General features: G+C 37.7%; 1 protein-coding gene across 2 annotated transcripts; it reads right to left on the bottom strand.

Moving 5' to 3' along the window:
• Positions 1-969: 969 nt before the first annotated feature.
• LOC143554269 (serine/threonine-protein kinase TOR-like) lies at positions 970-23,963 on the bottom strand. 2 transcript variants are annotated; one of them, XM_077044075.1, is made up of 56 exons: positions 23,595-23,963; positions 22,544-22,882; positions 22,390-22,464; positions 22,099-22,271; positions 21,507-21,605; positions 21,090-21,249; positions 20,850-20,993; positions 20,587-20,756; positions 20,299-20,503; positions 20,042-20,227; positions 19,726-19,878; positions 19,257-19,378; positions 19,071-19,170; positions 18,903-19,001; positions 18,138-18,268; positions 17,534-17,636; positions 17,277-17,459; positions 17,109-17,201; positions 16,977-17,012; positions 15,953-16,051; positions 15,767-15,865; positions 15,502-15,664; positions 15,294-15,418; positions 15,149-15,201; positions 14,920-15,043; positions 14,655-14,831; positions 14,411-14,563; positions 14,185-14,337; positions 13,855-13,926; positions 13,627-13,761; positions 13,478-13,539; positions 13,259-13,356; positions 12,894-13,003; positions 12,609-12,782; positions 12,463-12,528; positions 6,771-6,839; positions 6,557-6,667; positions 6,335-6,475; positions 6,114-6,242; positions 5,854-6,013; positions 5,529-5,743; positions 5,170-5,376; positions 4,976-5,089; positions 4,690-4,893; positions 4,491-4,571; positions 4,347-4,421; positions 4,155-4,221; positions 3,525-3,859; positions 3,315-3,443; positions 3,109-3,192; positions 2,749-2,810; positions 2,597-2,669; positions 2,378-2,512; positions 2,130-2,300; positions 1,793-2,049; positions 970-1,153 (listed from the first exon to the last, which is right to left on the bottom strand). In XM_077044075.1, the coding sequence occupies exons 1-56, from the start codon at positions 23,712-23,714 to the stop codon at positions 1,135-1,137; spliced, it is 7,392 nt and encodes a 2,463-aa protein (XP_076900190.1). In that variant the 5' UTR covers positions 23,715-23,963; the 3' UTR covers positions 970-1,134. The 2 variants fall into 2 exon arrangements, with proteins under 2 accessions (XP_076900190.1, XP_076900187.1); XM_077044072.1 differs by lacking the exon at positions 23,595-23,963 and having other exon boundaries at positions 22,544-22,886.

Raw genomic sequence — 23,963 nt, forward strand, 5'->3', positions numbered from 1 at the left:
CCACCAGCATGGCATGTGCGTAGCCCACAGTTGGCAGAACAGGAATATTATACAGCTGGCTGTACCTGCTTGGAAACCTACCTTCGGCTATAAATACTCCAACACCTTGGAACGGTATCATCATCTTATATCTTCATATATTATCTGATATCTGCTCTAGTCATTTCTCTTAATATACGCTTATATTCAAGAGCAATCTAGTCTGATTCTCACGCCGGAGGGTGGTCACAAGGAGGTACCCCCCCCCCCTTCTCAGTGACGAGCTCACGGTGTCTGTTTTGCAGGTCATCAGAACAACCATCTTTGCCGGACATAACCCTCGTGGGAAACATCTATTTAACCCCCAGATTATCCGTAATCTGCCTGGGATCGATTAGTGTTTCTTCAGGTGCCAAGTTGATAATTAAGGATGAAGGCTATTACTTCCTAAACAAGTAACTCGTTCAGGTTGTTAGGATAAGTTTATTTTTATATTAGTTATGTTGTTTAGCAATGCTAGTCAGTAGTTATAGTCTAACGTATCTTAGATTTGAGTCAGCGTCTTGGTAATCAATGGGTGACAGCCAAATACAGTGCATATCAATTCTTATCGTGAGCAGACTCATAAATAGACCAATTAGACATTGCAAATGGTCTACAAAATGACACAATTAAAAATTAGCATAACTAGAGCTATATTTTGAGTTGGGGGGCTTTAAGTAATCCGACATAAACATCTTTATAAGCATGATCATGTGGCGAACGCCGAACAACCATAGGCAGCTTGCTCAAACTGCCCAACCCGAATTCCATCATCTGGAGCGCTGATTTCACATTCAAGAGTTTCTCAATTTTGCAACCTAACTTTTACCTTATATTGTTATTTCTTTTTAGATTGTTTTGCCACATACTTTTTCACATTTTTTTCTATACTCTCATAAGAGTAAGTTTTTTGTTCAATTTCTATTTTTTTAAAAACTTTTTTGCTATGAATACCGCCATCCATTACTAGAACTCTTCTAATAACTACAAAGTCACACAAGTTCACATCCAAAAACGATGTTTAAATTATATACACACAAGTATTACATAACTTACAGAAGAGGGCCTAAATATATGCACAAGTGTTTGTATATGTACCTCCTACATTTGATTTTACCAGAATGGACACCACCTGCATACACAAAATCAAAATATCAGTTCCAAGGTGTATCTTTGATTATCATTATTGATATATTATAAACTTTGTAATTTTAATATAATACAGACCAATGATTCATATGTTTTTGGACAAAAAGGGTTATAAAATGCAGTTCGGCATCTTCTGAGAAGATTTATTAATTTCTAGGCCTACAAACGAACAGAACACTCAGCAAACAGTTCGTGAACCATTCGGCAGGAAGTTCGTTTATAAATGAATGAACATGAACAAAAAGTTTTGTTCATTTACTTAAATGAACATGAACACGTCTCGTTTGTTCATTGTAACTCGTTTATTTTCATTTGTTTACGTTCATGTGTTTATTTTCGTAAGTTTAAGTTTAACTTTTAATAACTCTTTAGGCCTAACACACTGTTCTTCACATTAATTTTAATTTTTAACTAGTTTTAGCTCATTTATGTTCGTGAACCATTCGTGTATATTGCTAACAAACATACATGAACAAGAAAACCCTATTCGTTTAATAGTTTGAGTTCGATTGTTTGTTCAGTTATAGTTAAACGAACGTACATGAATGTACTGCATTCGTGTTCGTATACAAGCCTATTAATTTCTAAAGATGAACAAATACGAGTTATATCGAAAACATACCCAACATAATTTTGGCATAAATTTTCATGGGAAGTGGCCTGTAAAATTAGCTTTTGAACTTGTAGCTTAACCGATAAACCATGCTCCACCTCACGAGTATCGCCAGATATTAAACTGGTGTTTTCGGTTGCGACGATGGCTGGTAATGTAGAACACGTTGAAAAATCACGACCTGTAAGTTTATTACTCATCCGTGCCATAACTACCACCGCCCGTTCATTCAAAACCTCGTTAGCATCACCAAGTTGATGAACAGCCTACACAAAACAATTATTATCATTATTGTTATAACTGTTACAATTATTATAATATAAACAGATGGATGAGATACAGAAACCTGTAAAAGCTCGCGTTCACGAGCACCGCGTTGCGGTTGAAGAAGATGATTTGTAGCAGCTTCTTCACCGGTGACAGCTGCCTGGGCATTTGTGGATGCAAGGGTTGACATTTGTGTCACTTCATTGAAGTTGAAAAGACGCCAATTTATAAGGGGATCATGAACGAAGGCCTGAGACCGAATGAAACGATATTTGTTTAAATTTAAGTTGTACTAAATATATAATAATAAACCGAGATAGTATTTACCTCCATCATAGCCATTACACTATCTTTATTTGTTCTAAGAACTTGCATCACATTTTCACAAGTTGACCGGAAATTCCCTTCAATCCCGCTAACTTCCATAGCCTTTACAAGCATTCTAGTCAACCGAAAAGGAACCTGCAATAGAATACAGAGCAAGTTTAATGCTTAAATGACATATAAATTAAAATAGTCTTAACGAATAATTTTATAGAATTACACCTTTTCAGGGAACTTCTCACGATTCATTGACGCTTCAAAGCAATCTCCAAAATCAATATGCAAGATCTTTCCACTACATAACACTCAGATCCTCAACAATATTATGATATAATATTGTAACTGAAGAGAGACAATCAATGATTATCATGTACCTGAAGCGATGCAGCATAAGATTGCTAGGGTGGCGATCACCTAAACCAAGAAGGTAACCAACCTGTAGCATGTGTCATTAGTTTCTATGAACTTTAAAAAATGACAATTACCCTTGTATGTATCTACACAAATAGTCCTTTGCAACCAAATATGTAATTAGTTAAAAGGGCAAAACTGTCATTTTTAAAAATTTAACAAAAGTTAGTGTTATACCCCATTCATGTTACCAACTGAAAACCACAGATACCAAACTTGTTACTTTTCAAAATTATACCCCACACCCTCCTATTTTTGTAGAGCCATATGGACCATTTATGTAATTCAAAGAACAAACATATGATGTCGAGGAGATATCATACCATACTCATGACAGCCAAACTTCTAGTATAATTAGTCCTTCTGTCAAGCCAGACTTCTGAAGTGCGGCTTCTTAACCAAAGCACCTACATAACAGAAACAATTCTTAATCTATTATAGATACTCATGTGTCAACAGGCAGAATGCTTTTCTGGCAGCAAAAACAAAGGTTGCATACAAAACATTTTCAGTAGATAAACACACATACCCTAGCCAAATCGTTTCCTTCTGTACTATCAAGGGCATACTCGAATACCTCCACTTTAGCTACCAGTGGCAAGTGATCGTAATCTGGAGCAAAACTAAGCATATATTTATGCTCTTGATTCAGGGTGATCTACACAAGAATAAAGAATCAACAGGATTATAAAACTTATGGTATATAAATCAAAAGAGAGGAGAGTGAAGAAAAATAAACCTTGCGGGCATCCCTGTACTCTCGAATGAGTTGGTGCAGGGTATCACAATTCGGGACCCACCCTATCAGCCCACTATTTGGAGATAATGGGATAACCTCGTATCGCTGGATAGAAAGGTCTTTTTCTGAAGTTTTTCTAGAGTTCTCCAGTAGAGTATTTACTAAACCAAAAAGCTGCATGACTCGTTCATCCTGTCTTAAATCTTCATGTCCTTTAAGCAAAAAAGCATAATCTTCCCCATCACTGCCATGAATAGTCAACTTTCTGGGTCGTTGTTTGGATGTAATGACAACAAGCTGTGGTGCAAATGATGCAATTGTCACCACTGGTGAATCTGAAACAGGTGATGCACGCAAGTATATCAGCACAGGCGGTATCTTGAACCCGTTTACTTACAAACGGGTCTCAAACATAAAATAAAAAATAAAAAAACCTCAGCCAACAGATCACGTAGAATGAACTTTTATTCTAAAATTCAGATTATTATTGTAAAAGTAGTATGTTCATAATCAAGATTAAAATACTATCAATTAAGTAAACCAAAATAGGGTAGAAAAGTGTATCCGAAGCAACACAACCGAACCTGTTTCAAAGACAAGTCAAAATATTATGATATGAGAATACAATACCAGCACGGTAGGTCCCAGGAACAGCAAGCTCTAAATCATGACACTCTACTAATTCTGGAGAAACCAACTGTTTGCACAAGAAAAACAAAATCCTAAGAGAACCTTTCACAAACATGCGACATGCATACAATGCTATGTATTGGCCTTAAAAGCAAGAAAAAGTAACTTATATGCATGAAAAAGTTTTCTTACCTGAAGATCCAATGTAGTAAGAGACTGAAGCTGCTTATCTATCCGTCTAAAGACATGATAGTAGAGATCCCAGGCCTGAAGGAAAAAAAATCATTTGATACATACCCATAAATGCAAAGAAATTAGTATACAAATATATCATACCCGAGTGAGCTCGGCGTCTTTTCCAGAATTCTTATATTCCATACAGCAATCATAGGCCTCCAGTAATTCGTGATGATATGTCTAGTATTCCATAAAGACACGTCAAACCGGTGTGTAGCACAAACAATACAAGAATCTTATTAAATAACTTATCTTTAACACAAAACGAGGATACACAATGTCCAATTTGAGGACATACCTGAAGAAAAGCTTTCTCTTTTATGGTTATGTTGCTCTTCATTGCGCCTTCTGCAAGCATTTCATGCAATGGCTCTAAAACCTTTAACATTCCCTCAATGTTATGTTCACCAAAATACAAGCGACTAGCTTCTTCTAGTGCCTCGTGCCACATTTCATGCCAAAGAATTGCAACCCTAATCAATTCCTCTGATACAAGTTGTGCCTTTATATGAAGAAAACCAACTGTCAGCTTAAATCAAGAAATCCAAAACAAAATCATATTAACAGTTTTGTTATAATTTCACCTGATCCACCAACAGACCACTGTGCTGTCTAACTTTGTCTACCACTTCTTGAGCTGCAGCTTTACGCAAATTGCTTATTGATTTACAAGCCACGAGAAGAGGGTACATAAGAGCCTGTAACACAGTTTATAGAGATAAGTCTATCTGACACTGATACATGCTTAAAAAACAACAGACAATTACAGACTACAGACCTGTGGGTGCCATTGACCTATGCGAACCAGAAGAGATTGTATCAATTCTCTCACAGCGTGATTATTTGAATGTATTCTGGCAATAATCTGAGGTAAAACAACCAACCACGTGTTGATATTAACATGTGAAAATCCTCTCTGCAATGCTGTTTGAACCTCAGCAGTAGCTCCATGGTTAAACCACAAAGTCAGGAGTCGAAGAATATCCTGTAAACCAGAAATGCATCTCAAAAGCCTTATAAAAACATATGAAAAACAGAAATAAGGACATCAAATTCTTACTTCAAGATACGCATGAGTAATGTATAGACTTCAGAAATAACTGAAGTAATTAAAAAAAAAATAAGATGGTGACTAACCTGCAAGCTGTCATCTACACCCTTAGCATGTGCTGCGCAAGCAATTGAATGAAAATATCCAGTGACTGCTGCTACTACAAATTGTGCAGCAAAATCAGGATGGCCTTTGAGTGTGTAATGAGACATGACTGCTGTATTGAAAAGAGCCCAGGTGTGCCACGCTTTTGCCCGTGTTGAAGCATAATGAGTCGCATGCCTGAATGAGCTAAGAATTTCTACAAAATACACAACAATTAATTATACAAATGGATGTCAGAACTCAGAAGTGATTATAATTACACATTTACATCTTGTGTAAAAAATCTTAAAACTTATGGCTGGCTACCTTGTATGGAATCATCATCAAGACCAGGGGAAAGAGCCCATTGCCATATTCCAAGTTTTAGATATACACGCGCCATAAGTGATGCATTTGGAGCACCAACCATACCAATTGGTGTAGATGATTGAATGCCAGACGAACTTGAAAGCTCTATAGCAAGATGCTAAAAGAGAATAAGACGAAATAAGTAAGCTAATAATTAATTATGAAAGTCGTTTCCTTGACAGTTCTAAAAACAAAAATAATTGAAATGATTAACCTACCTGCAACCTAGTAAAAGCTTCCTTACGCTTCTGGTCCTCCCCAAGTGACCATTGGTATTTTAAGTACGCAAGTATTACTTGTGGAGGCCCACGATATTGTACATTTTCAGGAATTGTTTCAGGATCAAACTGTGTAAAAGTAGTAATAAGTAATATACAAATTTAAGAGAAAAGAATACCAAACTTAACATCTCAATTAACTTAAACAAACAAAAACAAACCTGTAAAAGTTTGATTAAAGTGGATTTGGCTTGACTAATCCTACCACTTTTCCGACAAAGCGAAGCAAATTTCAGCCATGTTTCACTGTCTTCGGTAGGAGGTAATACAAGTGACCTGACTGCCAAAAGAGCTTGCCAAACCTATAAATCAAAATTTTAATAAGTTTTAACAAATCTGCAGAGTGTTATGTAATGCATGTCCCAATACTTTTGACTGCATACCTCAACATTTCGTTTTGTGCCTTTAATTCGTTCGTTCCACATGTTACGAATTAGTGCTCTTCGTCCCTCAGCAACAGAATTTCCAACTGGAAGAGTACAGTAATCAATGACCTGTCACAAATCAAAGTAACAAGAAAATCATACTCCGGAACGGAAAAATAAAAATCAGTAAAATCTGCAGAACAGAGTTTTAAAAAATGATCAAATAACATACCTCCTCTAACTCTGACAATTGTTGAACACAAACCATATTACTGTATGCTCGCTCATAGCTTTCAAGGACCTACATTAAAATAAACAAGCAGAAATCTAAATACCACTCTACAGTGTTTTTAACGTGATCCAGGAGAAATGTTGTCCAAGATCCAAATGAGCCTTAATTTTGGGTGTTTCGTTAAAATGGTTGTGTTCGATATTTGGGTTAAAATGGGTTTGGATTTTAGTATTCATTCAGTTCAGAGGAAATTGTCAATGATTGTCTTCTTAATGTGCAGCGTGTCCCCTTTAAACATAAAGATCAATTCATATGGCTAAAAGGATGAAGAAACACCTAAACAAGAGTGCCGAGGATTTTGACCCATGTTTTCCAACTATAGTAATCTTACAGGCTGCAGGGGTTAACCTTTGATCTTGATTTCACATGTGAAACAGGTCAAGAAGTCGAAGATGAGTTTGAGTCTATTTACGTTTATCGAAGACGAGTAGTTTATTTATGTTAATCGATAAACTAAAAAGCTGATTTATACTAATACTTATCTGGACCCAACAACTCGATAAACAGTATAAACAACTCATCGTTGATTTCTTGACCCGTATCACATGTGAAATCATGATTAACCCTTATTAGACAAGTAATTGATATTTATGTATATGATTTATATTAGAGGGTATTAGAGTGTATTTATGTAATCTATTTATATCTTGTAATCTCTTATGCATAATCACACAATATAATACAATCTTCGTTGTTTATTTTGGTATCAAGAGCCAAAAAGGGTCACAAACCCTAATTTTTTATTTCTGCCGTCAAACACCCCAGCCAACCACCCTCTGCTGCCATGGCACTTCTTGCATCCTTCACCCAAGCAGAAAAACAGAGTCACAACTCACACAAGTTCGGTTTTACACTCTCTACAACTAATTATGGCTACTGGAAAACATTAATCCAGCCATTCCTTGTTACCAACAACCTTTTTCCCTATGTTGATGACACCATTCCTTGCCCAGACCCGTTCATCACCATTCCTTCTACTGATAAAGACCAGCCGCCAGTCAGCCAACATAACCCAAATCATGCAGCGTGGGTGTCTAATGATGCTCATGTTCGCATGTTAATCCTATCTACCATTTCTGAGAGTGCCTTCCAGCATGTTCAAGGTGATACATCTAAAGAATTATGGGCTGCTCTTGAACGTGCCTTTGCACCTCACACCATATCTCGAGAATACACCCTCAAATCACAGCTTCTTTGTCTGAACATGGAACCTGATGAGACCAGCGCTGCTTATCTCCTTCGTGCATGTGAGTATGCTGATGCCCTAGCCAATATTGGCGAACCATACAAGGAAAAAGATCTCGTTATGCTGGTTGTAACTGGCCTTCGTGACGAATACGATGGCTTCAAATCACAGATTATGGGTCGACAATTTCCCACTGCTTTTTCAGATTTACATGCCCTCCTCTCTAATTATGAATACATGATCAGGAAGACTCCAGCAACCCCTATGCAAGCCTTTACAGCCGCAACACCACCAGCTAGCTCTTCTTCAGTCGCGGCTCCTTCATTGCCTCCTGACACGGTTCATGCTCTTCAACAGGTTATGTCACAACTTGGCCTTCTTAAGCCACAATCTTCGGTTTCACAGCCCGCTTTTCCACATCATCAGGCAAACTATGCCTCTCGGGGCCGTGGTCGCAGTTCGTACAATCGGGGTCGTGGAAATCGCAACAATTCTAGGAACTACAACAACAATCACAGTTTCAACAACTCTAATGGTGGTAATAGAAATCAGTTTTCTTGGGCATCTACTCAAAACATGGTTTTTGGTACTTGTAACAGGTGCGGAATTGGACATATTCCATCTCAGTGTCCTAACAGGGATCCGAGTACTATGAGGTCTACACCTTCAGCAAAGTTTGCTGACTACCGTTCACAGGCAACAACTAATTGGCTTCCAGACACTGGTTGCAGCGGACACTCTGCTATGGATCAACACAGCCTTAACCATACTATGGTAAGGATTCTCTTTATGTTGGTAATGGTGAAAGTCTCCCTATTTTACACATTGGTTCAACCAAAATTTACTCCCCACACAAAACCTTTACCCTTTCAAACATCCTCCATGTCCCTCAATTAAAACGAAATCTCCTTTCTGTCCAACAATTTTGCTTTGATAATAATGTGTATTTTGAATTTCACTCCACTTTTTTTGCTGTGAAGGACACGCTTACGCGGAAAACCCTCCTCACGGGTCCAAGTGACAACGGCCTTTACTCTCTTCGGCTTCCACTTTCACGTCCTGTTCACCGTGTTGCTTTTTCTGCTGTTCGTGCATCTTCTGACACATGGCATCGAAGACTTGGACATCCACATCCAGATCTTTTGAAGTCTATGTTATCTCAATTTTCTCTTCCTGTTAGCAATAAAAGTTTGAGTGCCTCTTGTAATTCTTGTCACATGGGGAAATCCTCGAAACTACATTTATTAACTTCATCGTTTACTAGTACTAATGTTTTGGATTTAATATTCTGTGATGTTTGGGCCCTGCACCCGTTAAATCCTTTAATGGGGATTCCTATTTCTTATCATGTGTTGATCATTTTACCCGTTACATGTGGATCTTTCCATTAAAACACAAGTCTGATGTTTGTGTTATCTTTAAAACTTTTCATGCTATGGTTGAAAGACAATTCAACACTAAACTTAAATCTATTCAAACAGATTGGGGAGGGGAATTTCGATCTCTTTCTCCCTTTCTCTCTTCCTTGGGCATTATTCATCGTCTCTCATGCCCTCACACCAGTGAACAAAATGGTTTTGTTGAGAGACGCCACCGACATGTGGTGGAAACGGGTCTTACTCTTCTTGCCTAGTCAGGTGCTCCTAAAAGGTTCTGGAACTTTGCCTTTGATACAGCTGTCTACTTGATTAACAGGATGCCTTCTCGTGTTGCTTCCAAAATCTCTCCTTTTGAACACATCTTTAAATGCAAACCTGACTATTCCTTTTTAAAAGTTTTCGGTTGCCAGTGTTATCCTCATCTCCGTCCTTACAATCCTCACAAAATGGACTTTCATTCCATACCCTGTCTCTTTCTTGGTTACAGTCCATCCCATCATGGTTATCGTTGCCTTGATCTCAAAACACATCGCCTATACATTGCTCGCCATGTTCGGTTTCATGAACAATATTTCCCTTTTCTTCATTCGTCTCTCCTCAGTCTACACATTCCCAATCTACACAGTCCCAACCTGATCCTTACTTCTCCTTTCCACTCTCTTGTTGCTCTCCGACACAACCTGCAACAAAACCTCAGAACCTGTTTCTACCCAACCAAATCTGTCCGTTTCTGACCGACAACCCAGCCCACAACCAGCTCACCCAGACCTATCAAACCTGCCCGCTACTGACCTAGAACCATCCCTACCACAACAGCCCGTCTCTGACCCACAAACCAGCCCCGAAACTACCTACCCTGATGCACAATCATCCCCGACCGTTACCAGCCCACAATCGACCCACTCACATACTACCGCCTCTATTGAAACACAACCGAACCAATCTGTTCCAAATCACCCAACCTCATCGACATCTATCCCACCTAATACCTCCACCAGACCAGCACATCTTCGCCAAAATCCTCCAAAAACTAAACGTTATGATCCCTCGGCTTTTCACACCACCACTGAACCAATTGTCACTGAACCCACGACCTTCACTATTGCTAACAAGGATCCTCAATGGCAACAAGCCATGTCTGAGGAATACAGGGCTTTGATGAAAAATGGCACGTGGACTTGGGTTCCACCTATCTCAAATGTTAATGTGGTTGATTGCAAATGGGTGTACAAACTAAAACGGGAGCAACATGGGGCTATTAAACGGTACAAGGCACGCTTAGTTGCAAAAGGGTTCCATCAACAAGCCGGTGTTGATTATCATGAAACCTTCAGTCCCGTTGTTAAACCGACCACCATCCGGGTTGTTCTTTCTTTGGCGGTTACCCGTGGGTGGCCTCATCGTCAGTTAGATGTACAAAATGCATTTTTACACGGTGAATTAAAGGAGACTGTTTATTTGAGACAACCACCTTGATTTGTGGATCCAGCTAGACCTGACCATTTATGCCTTCTACACAAGTCTTTATATGGCTTGAAACAGGCCCCTAGAGCATGGTTTCAACATTTATCTAAAGCTTTGCATCTTTTGGGTTTCAAAGGGTCCACTACCGACCCCTCACTTTTTATCTACTCTTTTGCGCAGGCATTATTCTTTACATGTTAGTTTATGTTGATGATATAATCCTAACCGACAACAATGATGCAGCCATTAGTCATGTTGTTCATAGCTTGAGTTCCACTTTTGCTCTTCAAGACATGGGTGCACTGTCTTATTTCTTGGGAATTGAAGTTAAATCTGTTAGTTCGGACCTCATTCTTTCTCAGAGGAAATACATCTTGGAAATCTTAAAAAAGGCTGGTCTCTTACAATCCAAACCGGTTACCTCCCCATGCTCCACTACGGCTCATCTTTCTCTTAGTGACAGTCCGGTTTTTGAAAATCCAGTTCGTTACCGGCAGGTTGTAGGTGCTCTTCAGTATCTCACTTTAACTCGGCCTGACATTGCCTTTGTTGTGAACAAAGTTTGTCAATATATGCATTCCCCGACAGAAAATCAATGGTGTGCTGTTAAGCGTATTCTTCGATATATACATGGCACTTTGAATCATGGTCTCCTCATCAAACGGTCGTCTGGCTCTACTTTGCATGCTTATACTGATGCGTATTATCAGTCTTTTACAGCATATTCAGATGCGGACTGGGCTGGCTGCCCCGATGATCGTCGATCCACGGGGGGATATGCTATTTATCTTGGTTCCAATATTGTATCTTGGTCAGCTCGGAAACAAAAGACTGTCTCTCGATCATCGACTGAATCCGAATATAAAGCCTTAGCCGACACAGTTGCTGAACTTACATGGCTTGATTCGCTTATGCGTGAACTACGAGTGCCAATGAAATCTGCTCCGATCTTATGGTGCACAATCTGGGGGCTACATACCTATCTGCAAATCCTATTTTTCATGCCCGTACGAAACATGTTGAAGTTGATTTTCACTTTGTTCGAGAAAAGGTTGCTCACGGTCGACTCTTTGTTCAGTTTATTTCTACACGTGATCAGATTGCAGACATCTTTACAAAGCCGTTGCCAACTGACAGATTTGTGACTCTACGGGACAAGCTACAGCTTGTTTCCCACGCTTAGCTTGAGGGGGGATATTAGACAAGTTATTGATATTTATGTATATGATTTATATTAGAGGGTATTAGAGTGTATTTATGTAATCTATTTATATCTTGTAATCTCTTATTCATAATCACACAATACAATACAATCTTCGTTGTTTATTTACCCTTTTATTCTCCCCTTAATTTTGATTTCACATGTAAAACAGGCCAAGAGATGAGCTTGAGTATATACTATCAATCGAGTTGTTGGGTCTAGAGAAGTATTAGTATTTAACCAGTTTTGTTTAACACATAGGATTATCTAGATTGGTTTGATATAATTGTTTAATTAGCATTTGAGTCATAATAGGTTGACCATACCACAGAGACAAAAACGTAATTTACACTTAAATATTCTTGTCGGAAGAAAACTTATACTCATAAAAGATAAACTAACCAATGCAGCAAGCTCAGTTGCCAAGCATTTCCTTGCTCTTTCAACATATTCGCGAGCTTCATCATACTGTAAAAATTAAGGAAAGACGTTGAAAATTATCCACGCGAACAGTTAAAAACTGAACAAATCCATATTCCAAACAGTACCTTTCCCCTACGAACTAATAAAACAGCCCTGAAGAACGTGCCATTGCTTCCACCATCACCTGTAGCAGCAGTATTCCCTAACACTCTGAGTTTAGTTTCATCACCGTCGTCCAGTTTAGATACATATTCTGCCATCTGGTCCCACTCGCCCATGTTCCATGCAGCATTAGCAGCCTGAGGCAAATAATAATAATAATAATAATAATAATAATAATAATAATAATAATAAAGACTGAAGCAAATGCAACCACGTATGGTTAAGAGTCATATATGTTATCAACAGACCATTGGTGCCATTTCTAAGCGAGCAGCTGGCTCAGCAGATGTCCAGTAATCCCTACACATGTTGTTAAGCTCTTCCCATCGAGCCAATGCAGCAAGACTCCTAATCCGTCCTAATCACAGGTAAATATTACATAATATACTTAACTCTTTATATGATACAAGATGTGTGACGGTTGAGAAACGCATATATAGATTCATATCCAAATAAGAACCCTAGCATTATTTTGAACTACTAAACAGTAAATTAAAATGCCAGTAGAAGGATATTGGTGAATATATGGTTCTTAATCTAAAACATGACAGTTGACAAGCACATAGCCAAATAAATTCTGAAAATCTGTAACATCTTATAACTTAAATAATACCTAGTGTAGCATCCAAAATCAGATGTTGACTTGTTGCCTGAGCAGATTTTGCAGTGTATGCCTTAAGGGCATCATCCCACCGCTGCAATTTTTCGTACCTTGTATTTGCATGAAAAAATAGTTATAGTACTGATAAGTAACTCCAGGACCAAGATATTAGTAATAGAAGAAATATGAAAATGAAAGTGATTTTGGATGATAGGATCTTAGATATAATACCATGATTCTTTCAGTTGCACATCCAAACGTTGTTGAGCATAGGTCAATATTCCAACTGCAGCCTAAAATTAATATGTTTATGTCAATACTCCACTATTCATATGAAAGACCAGAGAAGGGGAACTAAAGATAATATTATATCTATGCACCTCATGCTGATGTAACTGACTGTTTATATGAATGAGTGCTTCAACTACAGCAACAGGATTTGCATCCATCTTCTTGGTAAGTGCGCCTTCAAATTCCATCTCTTTGTAATGCAAAGCCTTAGCAAATGCTCGACACTGCATCAGAATAAGCATATAAACACAACAATGCAATGAAATGTAAGTGTATGCATCAGAAGTTTATATATACAACGTTGTAAGCCATCACACCTTTTCAGCAAGAGCACCAAGGAGACGAATATCAATAGGTAGTGGTTTCTCATCATGTTCCATGAACTCGGCCTGTAAAATAAGTGTTGCAGTTTGATATTAAGAATCAACAGAAGCACACAGATTACAAAAACGCTTAAAAGGACAGATCTGTATTTCTTGGTTGTCTTTCTTCATGTAAATACACAACTTATGTATACACTAATTTCTTGGTCTAATGTGACAAAATGCATCAAGTCTAAGATCCAGATCCAGCAACTTCATATTAAAACAGTACTAATAAATTGCTACTTTAAAATAAGATCAACATAGAAGGTAAGAAGGTCATACCAAGTTTAGTAATGTTGCAAGAATTTCAGGGGGTATATTAGGAGAAGAAAATGCCATCTCCAAACTGCGAACAAGGGCTTTTTGGCTAGATTCATGGAGTTGTGACCAGCAGCTAGCAAATCCTGCTGCAAACAGCTCTCGTCCAACAAAAGGCTGCAGATAAATTTGGTTTAATTTGAACTCAATAATACTGTTTACAAAAAAAAAAAAAAAAGATTACCAATACCTGTAACTGTGCAAGCCTAGCACACGTTCGTAGAGCCGGGGAAGGTGATTCCTTCAACAGTTCAATGCTGAAATGCCTCATCCATTCTGCCCAATCTTCTTTTGTGCTACGCTGAGAAGCTTCTCCAGCAGCACGTAATCGACCATCATTAACCTGTGGGACCCAATGATTAGAAATCAAGATTTTGAAGAACAATTACAACGAGTCACATGTTAATGACTTCATTACTTTGAAGTATAACCACCTTATGAACTTTGAGTTGTTTGTGCACATCTTCATAAGGATCATTATCCATATCACTTAAAGGATCACTAATAACCTCAACAGGAGGCTGCCGGATTGACTTTTGAGCTGCTACACTGCCCAGGGCTAAAGATCCACGCCTTTGCAACCTCCCCTCAATTTCTTCAAATTCCTTGTGCTGACAGCAAAAGTATAACATTTAAGTATCTACAAATCAGCACATGATTTTAACAAGTTAAGAATTAACAAAACATTAGAAAAGAGACCCGCAGCCGATGCTTCAGAAGAAGTTTGTGAATCGATGGGATGAAGATAGTGAAGTCCTCGCCAAGAGCATGTGCCAAACAACAAAGTGCATCAACAGCATCCTTCCTAAGATCATAATTTTTTCTGCATACATGAAGATAATGATGTAAAAAAAACTATTTAGCGAAATGCTTTATCGAATAAATACTCATGCAAACGCAATATGACACAAAATCACATACAACATACCCATCCAATACAAGCTTAAGGTGATGCACAAGTGCTGATATGTGACCCGTAACCTAGTAAAAACAATAGATATCATGGCATTTAATTAAAAATTTTAATATAAATATATTATAGTAATTATTTTAAGGCCAAAGAAATGATTAACCTGGACACGGGGAATCAATCTTATCAAAGTCTTAATAGCAGCACGCCTTATGTCAACAGAAGCATCCACTTTAAATAACCGTATGAGTGCAGGAAGAAGCAGATGCATATGTTCATCCAATGTTCCTGTACAGTAAAATTGCATTACAAATTTTGGCATGTTGGCCTTTATTTATATTTAATTCTGTTGTTTCCACAATCACACTAACCACCAAACACTTCCAATGTGCGAAGAATATCCCGAACATATGTATAATCATTACACCTTTCAGCATCACTCAGAACTTGAATACAGCCTGGGAGAATGACAGGAAGATATCTCCTGAATTCATCATTGAGAGCCAGACAAAGTTGTTCAACTAGGTGCAGGATCTGATAAAGAAATCATGATAGTAGATATACATAAACAATTAAATTACTTTCCACCGACATAAATGCATTATACTTGAATATCAATACTAAAGCAAACTTTACCGGTGGTCCATGAACAGGGCGTTTAGATGCGGGCAGGCTGAATGATGACCATAACTCTGATATTAAAGAGAGTAGTTCTGGCAGATATTTTCGAATGTGCTACACAAGCAACCGGGAACAGTGAATGATCTCCTGACATCTAAAAGGCATTAACTTTAAACTTTACAGCATGAAGCATTAATCTACCTGGCGCACGATTGAAACAAGTGTTCCAAGCTTCCAAGTTATGAACTCCTTCAGACTATCGTCGCATGTGCGGATTGTGTGAAAGAAGTCAGGCAAAACCTAGAGATTAGAGTAAGATATATCAGATAAGTTTCGAAAAGTTCTTACGAAATCACTGAATGTATACAAAAATTATCTACATCAGTGAAACCAAAAATTATCGAATCTCCGATACCAAGTTAAACTTTGTAATTGTATTGTATGTTTGTATATCATAACTGTATTGTCGCATCTATAATCTTAAGAGTCGACAAATTGACAAAATTAATATCCATACTTGTGCAGCACCTTGAAACCTTTTATATCAGCATAAGCAAGAACATGTCCCCTAGCATTTCCCTTTCTCATATTTTACTAACCCGTCATGGGGTGAAAGATGTATGAAACGGTTGTTCCAATGATGTCTAGATAGTTAACTAGTCATAGTCTGGAGGAGTCAAATTTTAATTTGAGGGCAATATGAACTCTATTAGTTCCACTTCTAAAAGGCAGTGTGTTTTTTCCTGGTAACAATCATCACCACAAGCTAATAGATCCTCACCAATCTCCATCTATCTTGGACTGCATCAATCTCCATTTTAATTAATAGTTAAAACCTTACAAACTTTATATGATAAAAAAAATAAAAAAAGGTACACACAAAAACAGTTTCAGAAAAGGGTTGCATATATCACGATTCAAGTGCACTTAAATTGAAACCTTAATAAAACGCTACCAAGTCCTAAATTAATATATTCAAGCTATGAAAATAGTTGCATGGCGACAATTGTACTTCATAGAACTACCAAAAGAACAGAAAACATCTGACAAGCAAACATTGTAGAGACATAAAACAAATTGCAGATAAAATTCATGCTCTTGTTGATCACCAATGGTGACAGAACAACGAATTGTGCTCATATGAAGCTATGTTTCTCTTGGCTCACAGGCTGAACAAAACCAAGATTAGAACAATGTTTAGAAACTGTATGCTAAATGGACTAACCTTTGGCAAGTATGGCACGCAACCAAGACCCATTGACTGATCTTGCACAAATAAATGGAAAAAAGATTAGAGATCAATGAAGCCGTAAAGTGAATTTACAACTAATGTATAGCATTTTATAAGTAAACAAACCTTAAAGATAAACATGAGAGACCCAACTACTTTTTGATGATAACTAGAAAGAGATGGGTCCCTAAGTATCCGAACAAGGGAATTGATAGCAACCTGCAAGTAATAAATGAGAATGGTAAACAGGGATGGTGGACGCTTATGTATTTGTTTTTGCTATTTAAAACTTACAGTGGAGAAATAATCTTCTGATGTCGCAAATGACGGCCAAAGATCCATTGGCAACTCATCGCTGGACTGAATGTGTGGGACCGCTTCACTGGTCGTGCGAGTACCATCACCAAGAGGCCCTGGCAAGCTTTGTTGATTGCGTTTATGAACATGAGGATCTAAAGCACCCATTATGCCAAGAACCTATTCATCATTTCGGGAAAGTTTTAGCAAAGCCTCATTACCCAGGAATTCAAAGAAAACACTTAATAGCATACCTTTAGAACTTCCCGACGTGTTGACCATGCCAGCTCACCATTCAACAAGTTTAAGAGTAAGCCAAGCAATTGTGGATATTCGTTATATGGAGTAATGACATACCTATGGACAAAAACCAACTCTTGTAAGACATATATTAACAAAAAGTACTATGAAGTCAAACGATTCATATGAATTCAAAGAGCGAGAAATCACACTATTCACATGACAAGAACATCACGAGCATATCTTGATACAAAGCAATATATACATCATTCCTAAGTTGGTCTGTCGTAAGGAATCACTATAAGTTTAATAACAGGTGAAACGGGAACAGGTGTGCAACAATCTGGGTATCAGACTTCCTATGTTTTATACATATTCTTGGCGCCTAAACATTTTTTGTCTCCACTAGGAGATTGTACCAAAACTCAACCAGTGACCTAAGCATAGATGATTCTGAATTCCATAAAGCTTATAAAAACTGACACTCACAAAGAAAACTTTAAACATGAGGTTTGGAAAACTTTTGAATTCTGGTGACTAACTACAAACAAATACATGTAAATAGTGCAAAATGTAATGTCACTTTCTATTTTGTTCGAGATGAAGCAGTCAACATACCCTGTGCTCTGTACAACCTGACCAAGAGTAGCAACAGCAACCTCACGTTTAGTAGCAGCAGCTCCATCCAATAAAGCTTCAACAATTCTTGGCATGAGTTCAGGAATATATTCTCGCATTGCAAAACCACCCTGAACAAACAAGTGAGGATATACACAGCACAGTGTAAGGATAGGTTATGCTCAGAGAGGCTACACTACCATGTTAAGACACCAAAAGCTCAAGAACAAAAAATACAAAACTCTAGATTCTTACAAGAAAATTCATCTAAAACCATATGCATTTGAGAATCAGAAAGATAACCAAAAGGGAAAGACCTAGCATACTACAAGGAGTAGCATTGCTCAAAAGCACCAAGTAACTATTTATGCAAGAAAAAACATAGATTTGAATTGAAGAATAGCTATGAGAATCATAATATGTAAGAATGCTTGTTCATAAAAAGGAAGCAATTACAAGGGATGGCAGAATCATATATATCAAAGATATTACCAAAAAACTTTAATAGAATACCCACCTATTTTCAAAGTTGGGAACTATCATAAACCTACATTATATGTTTGTGTACAAAATGCTTCATCAATAAATACGATGTTAAATGGAGTTGAGATTACTTCATCAGGAAAAACTAAAATTGCCACTAGTATGAAATCACCAAAGGTGGCCAAGTGGTAACAGAAAAAGATAAATGTATTCTCAATATCAAATAGCATGTACCAAATAAAAATAACAAGAACAAGAAAGAATTCAACACAAGTGACTTACCACTCTAGCAAGATCCCCCACAGTCACAAGAACCCCACTGATTATGCCATTGTTGGCATTCACTCCTGCTGTTCCTTCACATAGTTTAGCCAAAAGTGCCTGCAAGAAACTTATTTGAGCTATACAAGAAAATGATAAGAAAATATATAATGTGCAAGCTTATTAAACCTTATGTATTGGAGAAATATATGGAAGTATAAGTCGTTCACAACTGCGGATAAGGCAACCCAACAATTTTGCACTCTCTTCTCGGCATTTGCTATCAGCACTGTTAAATGAAGAGCGAAAAATAAAGTTGTCAAATAAGACCTCATATCAAGCATTTAAAAAATAGTAGTAAAATGATTGGCTTACCTTTGCCCAAGATAAGTTAATAACTGAATAAGGTGGCGGCGAAGTGCTGGAAAAACATATGTAGGATTCTTTTCTGATAATCTACCAGCCACAGATATCGCATACTCCCGAACTTGAAAATCCTGATAGATAGATATACAGACAAATGAATGGCATTCTAATTCTGACCTATTTCAACGTATAACTCGTTAAACTCTATAAATCAATATTGCTCAATCTAAGACAATTCAGGCTCTGTCAAAACTACTAGAAGCCAGATATAGAGAATAACAAGCATATAAAAAACACTGTAATAAATGCAGACAACATTCCAGAAAACCTATGCATGGTATTGCAACTGGAGACTGCTTCTAAACACAATCAATAACCTCCAGACTTAATACTCATTACAAAAAGATAACTATATACTTGAATATCATATGTACACACTTCAAATCCAAATGAACATATATGATAATTTACAGTGTACCTCATCATTCAGAGCAGCAAAAATAGCAGTCAAGCTATCAGCTTGGGCTAAAAAATCATCAAACCCTTCATTCCCATGCAGGGAAGAGAAGATTGAGTTCCGCACTGAAACATCAGCATCTGCTACCGCTGCAATAAGCAGCTTCTCCACAATCTGCAGTGACAAACTAACATCACCGTGTTCTCATGTTCATTTGACACAGAAGACTTATTTATTAATCAAGCAACACCAATTTAGAGCAGAACATGTGGTGTGAATGACCAAATAAAGATTTTTAAGAGCAGTTTATGGTAAATGAAAACATAGATTATCAAACCTCTTCAATAAGACGTCTCCGTTTGCCCCCAGCTCGACTGGACCTGCTAAGACTGAATTGTGCAATGGAGAAAGAATTTACAACTAATTTGCAGCAGCAAAGGGCAGCGTCCTTTCGTGTGGCTCCATCATCATCTTCCAAATAAACTACAACTGACTCTCTAGCAAACTCAAGAAGATCATGGCCCTAGATACACAAAAGTGAAACAATAGATAACATGATTCATGTTTTGCTTAGATTAAGCAGTTAAATGTTACCTTAAAATTGAATCGTGCTAGTGTTTGTAATGCAAGCTGCTCCAGAGCCGAACCACTAAGTTCTGACACCTGTTGCGTGTTGTTAGCCGGATTTACTCGACCAGGAGTTCCAGATGTCCTTATTTGGGCATTGTGAGGCTTTGAAAGAACTGTTGAAATACTTTCAAGCAACCGATCTTGGATAGTAGGCAGTAATGAAGGAATGCTGAGGCAACCGTCATTGTTATTAGTCAAAAGTCAAAACCCTTCATAAAATGCAAAACCAGAGTTCCTTTGAAACTAGCAAACCTGATGGTTATTTGCTCAAGGGATTCGACTAGTACTGCAGAAAGACCAGCTGAAAACATGGCATCCAAAAGGGAACGGACATGAGTTTCCATGGTGGGACCCATTGCTTTTGCAATATTTCCAACACAAGCCAAAGCCTCAAGTGAGGGTCTGCCTCTACGAGGAGCAATCTGAAAATTCAACAAGTACACATAAGTTACTGTGGTTTCAAAACAAAATGAATGCTTTACAAGAAGCAATCAAAATTAACTCAAATAACATACTGCTTCACGTAAGTGAGATGTTATTGTCGGCAAGTAGTGGACTAGTTCACCATCCAAAGCACCAGCCATCTCCCCAAGAGCTATAAATCCACTGGCACGTTCAGTTGGTATCTTGAGAACCGCAAGGATATGATTCATGCATATCTGTTTACGAGCAAACCCCTCTTCCAGGTTTAGACGTTAACGGCATTTAATAAAAGAAATTTAATAACAGTGATTTGAGGGAAGAATTTGACTAACTGTAAGATAGTTTGTCACAAATCGATCACGCAGAAAATGTGCGATCCGGGGAAGCAAAGAAGTTATACTGAGACGAACAAGAGGGTTCTTATGCTCCAGATATCTAAGAACAATTTCTGCAACCTCTCTGTACCTTGACATCATGAATTCACCTGTATTTCTGCCCAATGAAAAAGTCAAGATATGTCAAAAAAACAAGGTGTCATGGACTTTTTCTAGGTGGCCAAAAGATGAATATACAGAACACCATCCCTCGAAAATTATACAAACATCATCCCTCCATATTCTAAAAGATCTAGTAGAGCTAAAAATCAGAGAGTAAAGTTACAAAAGAAATACAAGACAACAATCAAAGAACATATACCAGTATACTTATGTATAGTGAGCATAATAAATTTTCACAACATATCCACCAACCTCAAGAGTTCCCCAACAGCAAGTAGAGAGCCATGAATGCTGTGAACAGAAGCATTTTTCCCAAGACCATCTTGTGTGGCCTCAAACATACGGTAATACCTGTAAAATTAATAAGACAGATTACAAATCTACATGTATGAATAACCTGAACTAATATTTGATATACTAACACAGTATGCACAATTAGAAGAGAAAAAAAAAAGGAGAGAGAAATATAGAACATTAAAAATAATAATTGTATATCAATATCAGAGTGCAGGGCAGACTTCACATGTCGGATATTTAGATATGCCTGAAATTTCAGGGACAGTGAGAAAAATGGGCAGTAGCTAATTTGATGTGAAATTACCGAATATCTAATACTACTTATAAATAAACTGATTCATGGTGGGTTCAATACTTCAGCATCAAACTTAGTATGAGCAAAATGGTCATTTGATCAATAGGTACAAAACGCAATAAAAACAAAAAAGGAAGGAAAGCCAGGACCAACATAGGATGTCCAAAACTAAAAGTGTACAAATAATTATACATGGGAGAGATGAGAGAATGTAGCTAAAGAAAAAAGTAACGACTTTGTATATGCACTAACCATTGCACACGCCAGCGTGTCTCTCGCTTTTCAATGACACGAAGGCAAGCGCGCAATGCCTCAACAGCCCGCTCCCGAACTGCTAATGTCGGATCCCTCAATGCCACCCAAATGGCATCCACAAATTCAGGCACATGGACATTGAAAACTGTGGAAGCATTCTCAGCCATTTCCTGAAATCAGAAGACAAGGCAATGAAGTTGCATGAAAAAAGATGTAAATAAGTAGCATATGAAAACTAAAATACTGTGAAAACCTCAAAAGGAAGTACCCAACACAGCAAACATCTACCTTTAAGATTAGGACAGCAGCAAAGCGACGATACTCAACTCTCTCGCCACCAAGCCATTGAAGTGCATTTTTCACCTGTGATGGTATAAGTACTAAAAGTTATTGAGACCCCAATAAAACACCAATAATATAAAAAGGATGAAACCATACACACCTGGCATTCCACCTCATCTGCTGTCATGGCCCCGCCAGATCTGGCTAGATGGCCAAGAACTTTACTAGCGAGGATCAAAATCTCGGGGTCACGCTTAGTATCAAATACAATACGCATGTAATTAGAAAACTTTGAAACCTTGGTGCCACTTGCTCCAAGTTTCAAGTCTATCAGTTCATCCATAGCCCTTAAAGCACCTAAATTATCAGCAACATCACTGCTCTCTAGAAGACTAGTAATTCTATCATATAACTGATCCATGTAACGAGAAAAAGCTTCTCCATTAAGAGCACGTGCCTCTTCTTCAACATGTTTTCTTAACGCCAAAGCGGAACCATCCTGCCATAATTCAATTCAACAAAAGTATTCACGTGTTAGTTAGATGAACATGAACTAATCACTACATACAAACAACTCGCACTGCATAAGAAACTTGGATATACATAACCAAACAAAAAAATGCATTCAATCGTCTCTATATTGTATACATCAGGGCTGACAATTCGTGCCTTATCGTGTTTAACAGGTTAGAGGCGACACGATTAACACAAGTATCAAACATGAAAACAACTTGTTTTAACACTTGGCTTTCGTGGTCTGAGTATTATATGTTTTATGTATCAAAACGGAGAAATGATAAACCCTAGCTTCCTAATTTAATTATTTTTAAAGTATAAAATTGCATATTGTACTTTTTTGCTAAACAGGTCTTAATTAATTTATCGTATCTACACAGGTACCCAATTTGCCAGCTAATACACCCAAACACACATACATAAATACATCTGCGTTAATTCAAATCACAACTACCACAACCTGAGCTACCAAGGCTTCAAAGTTTTACCTACTAGATTAAGCTCAACACTAGCACATGGAGGCTTCACTTAATAAGCTGTACAATACACTCACTACATTAAATGCACGAAAACCTAAATCTAACCAATTATTATCTAAACCTAGGTTTCAAATTATAACAATGTAGCTCGAAACTCTTGATAACGTAACGATTTAACACAATTCTAGGGTACACGAATCAAATTGATTAACTCGCCTTGGGAATGCCTCTAGTACAGAGATCGGCAAGGACTCGATTAAGAGCGTCGATGTTTCCGGCAGCAGGTGCAGCGGTGGCCGGAGCTCCGAAGCGGAAGGATTGAGGCGGAGCCGCCATGTCTTGTTCTTCGTCAGTAATAATAACAACAGTAGTACCCCAAAACCCTAACCCCAACCTTAGGAAGAAGGGGGGAGAATCTAGGGTGGGCAAACAGTTGCCCACCTTGACTTATTGATTAGATTCAATTAACAATTACAATTACAACAACAATAATTATTATTATAATTATTATTATTATGATTGAAGCTGATCAAATTCATCTGCAGAAGAGGATACTAGTACTAGTAAGATGTGATGCGACGATAT

This window comes from Bidens hawaiensis, unplaced genomic scaffold, assembly GCF_021521415.1.
Source record: "Bidens hawaiensis isolate Kalapana, Puna unplaced genomic scaffold, B.hawaiensis_p1.1 tig00001032_1, whole genome shotgun sequence".
Taxonomy (NCBI): domain Eukaryota; kingdom Viridiplantae; phylum Streptophyta; class Magnoliopsida; order Asterales; family Asteraceae; genus Bidens; species Bidens hawaiensis.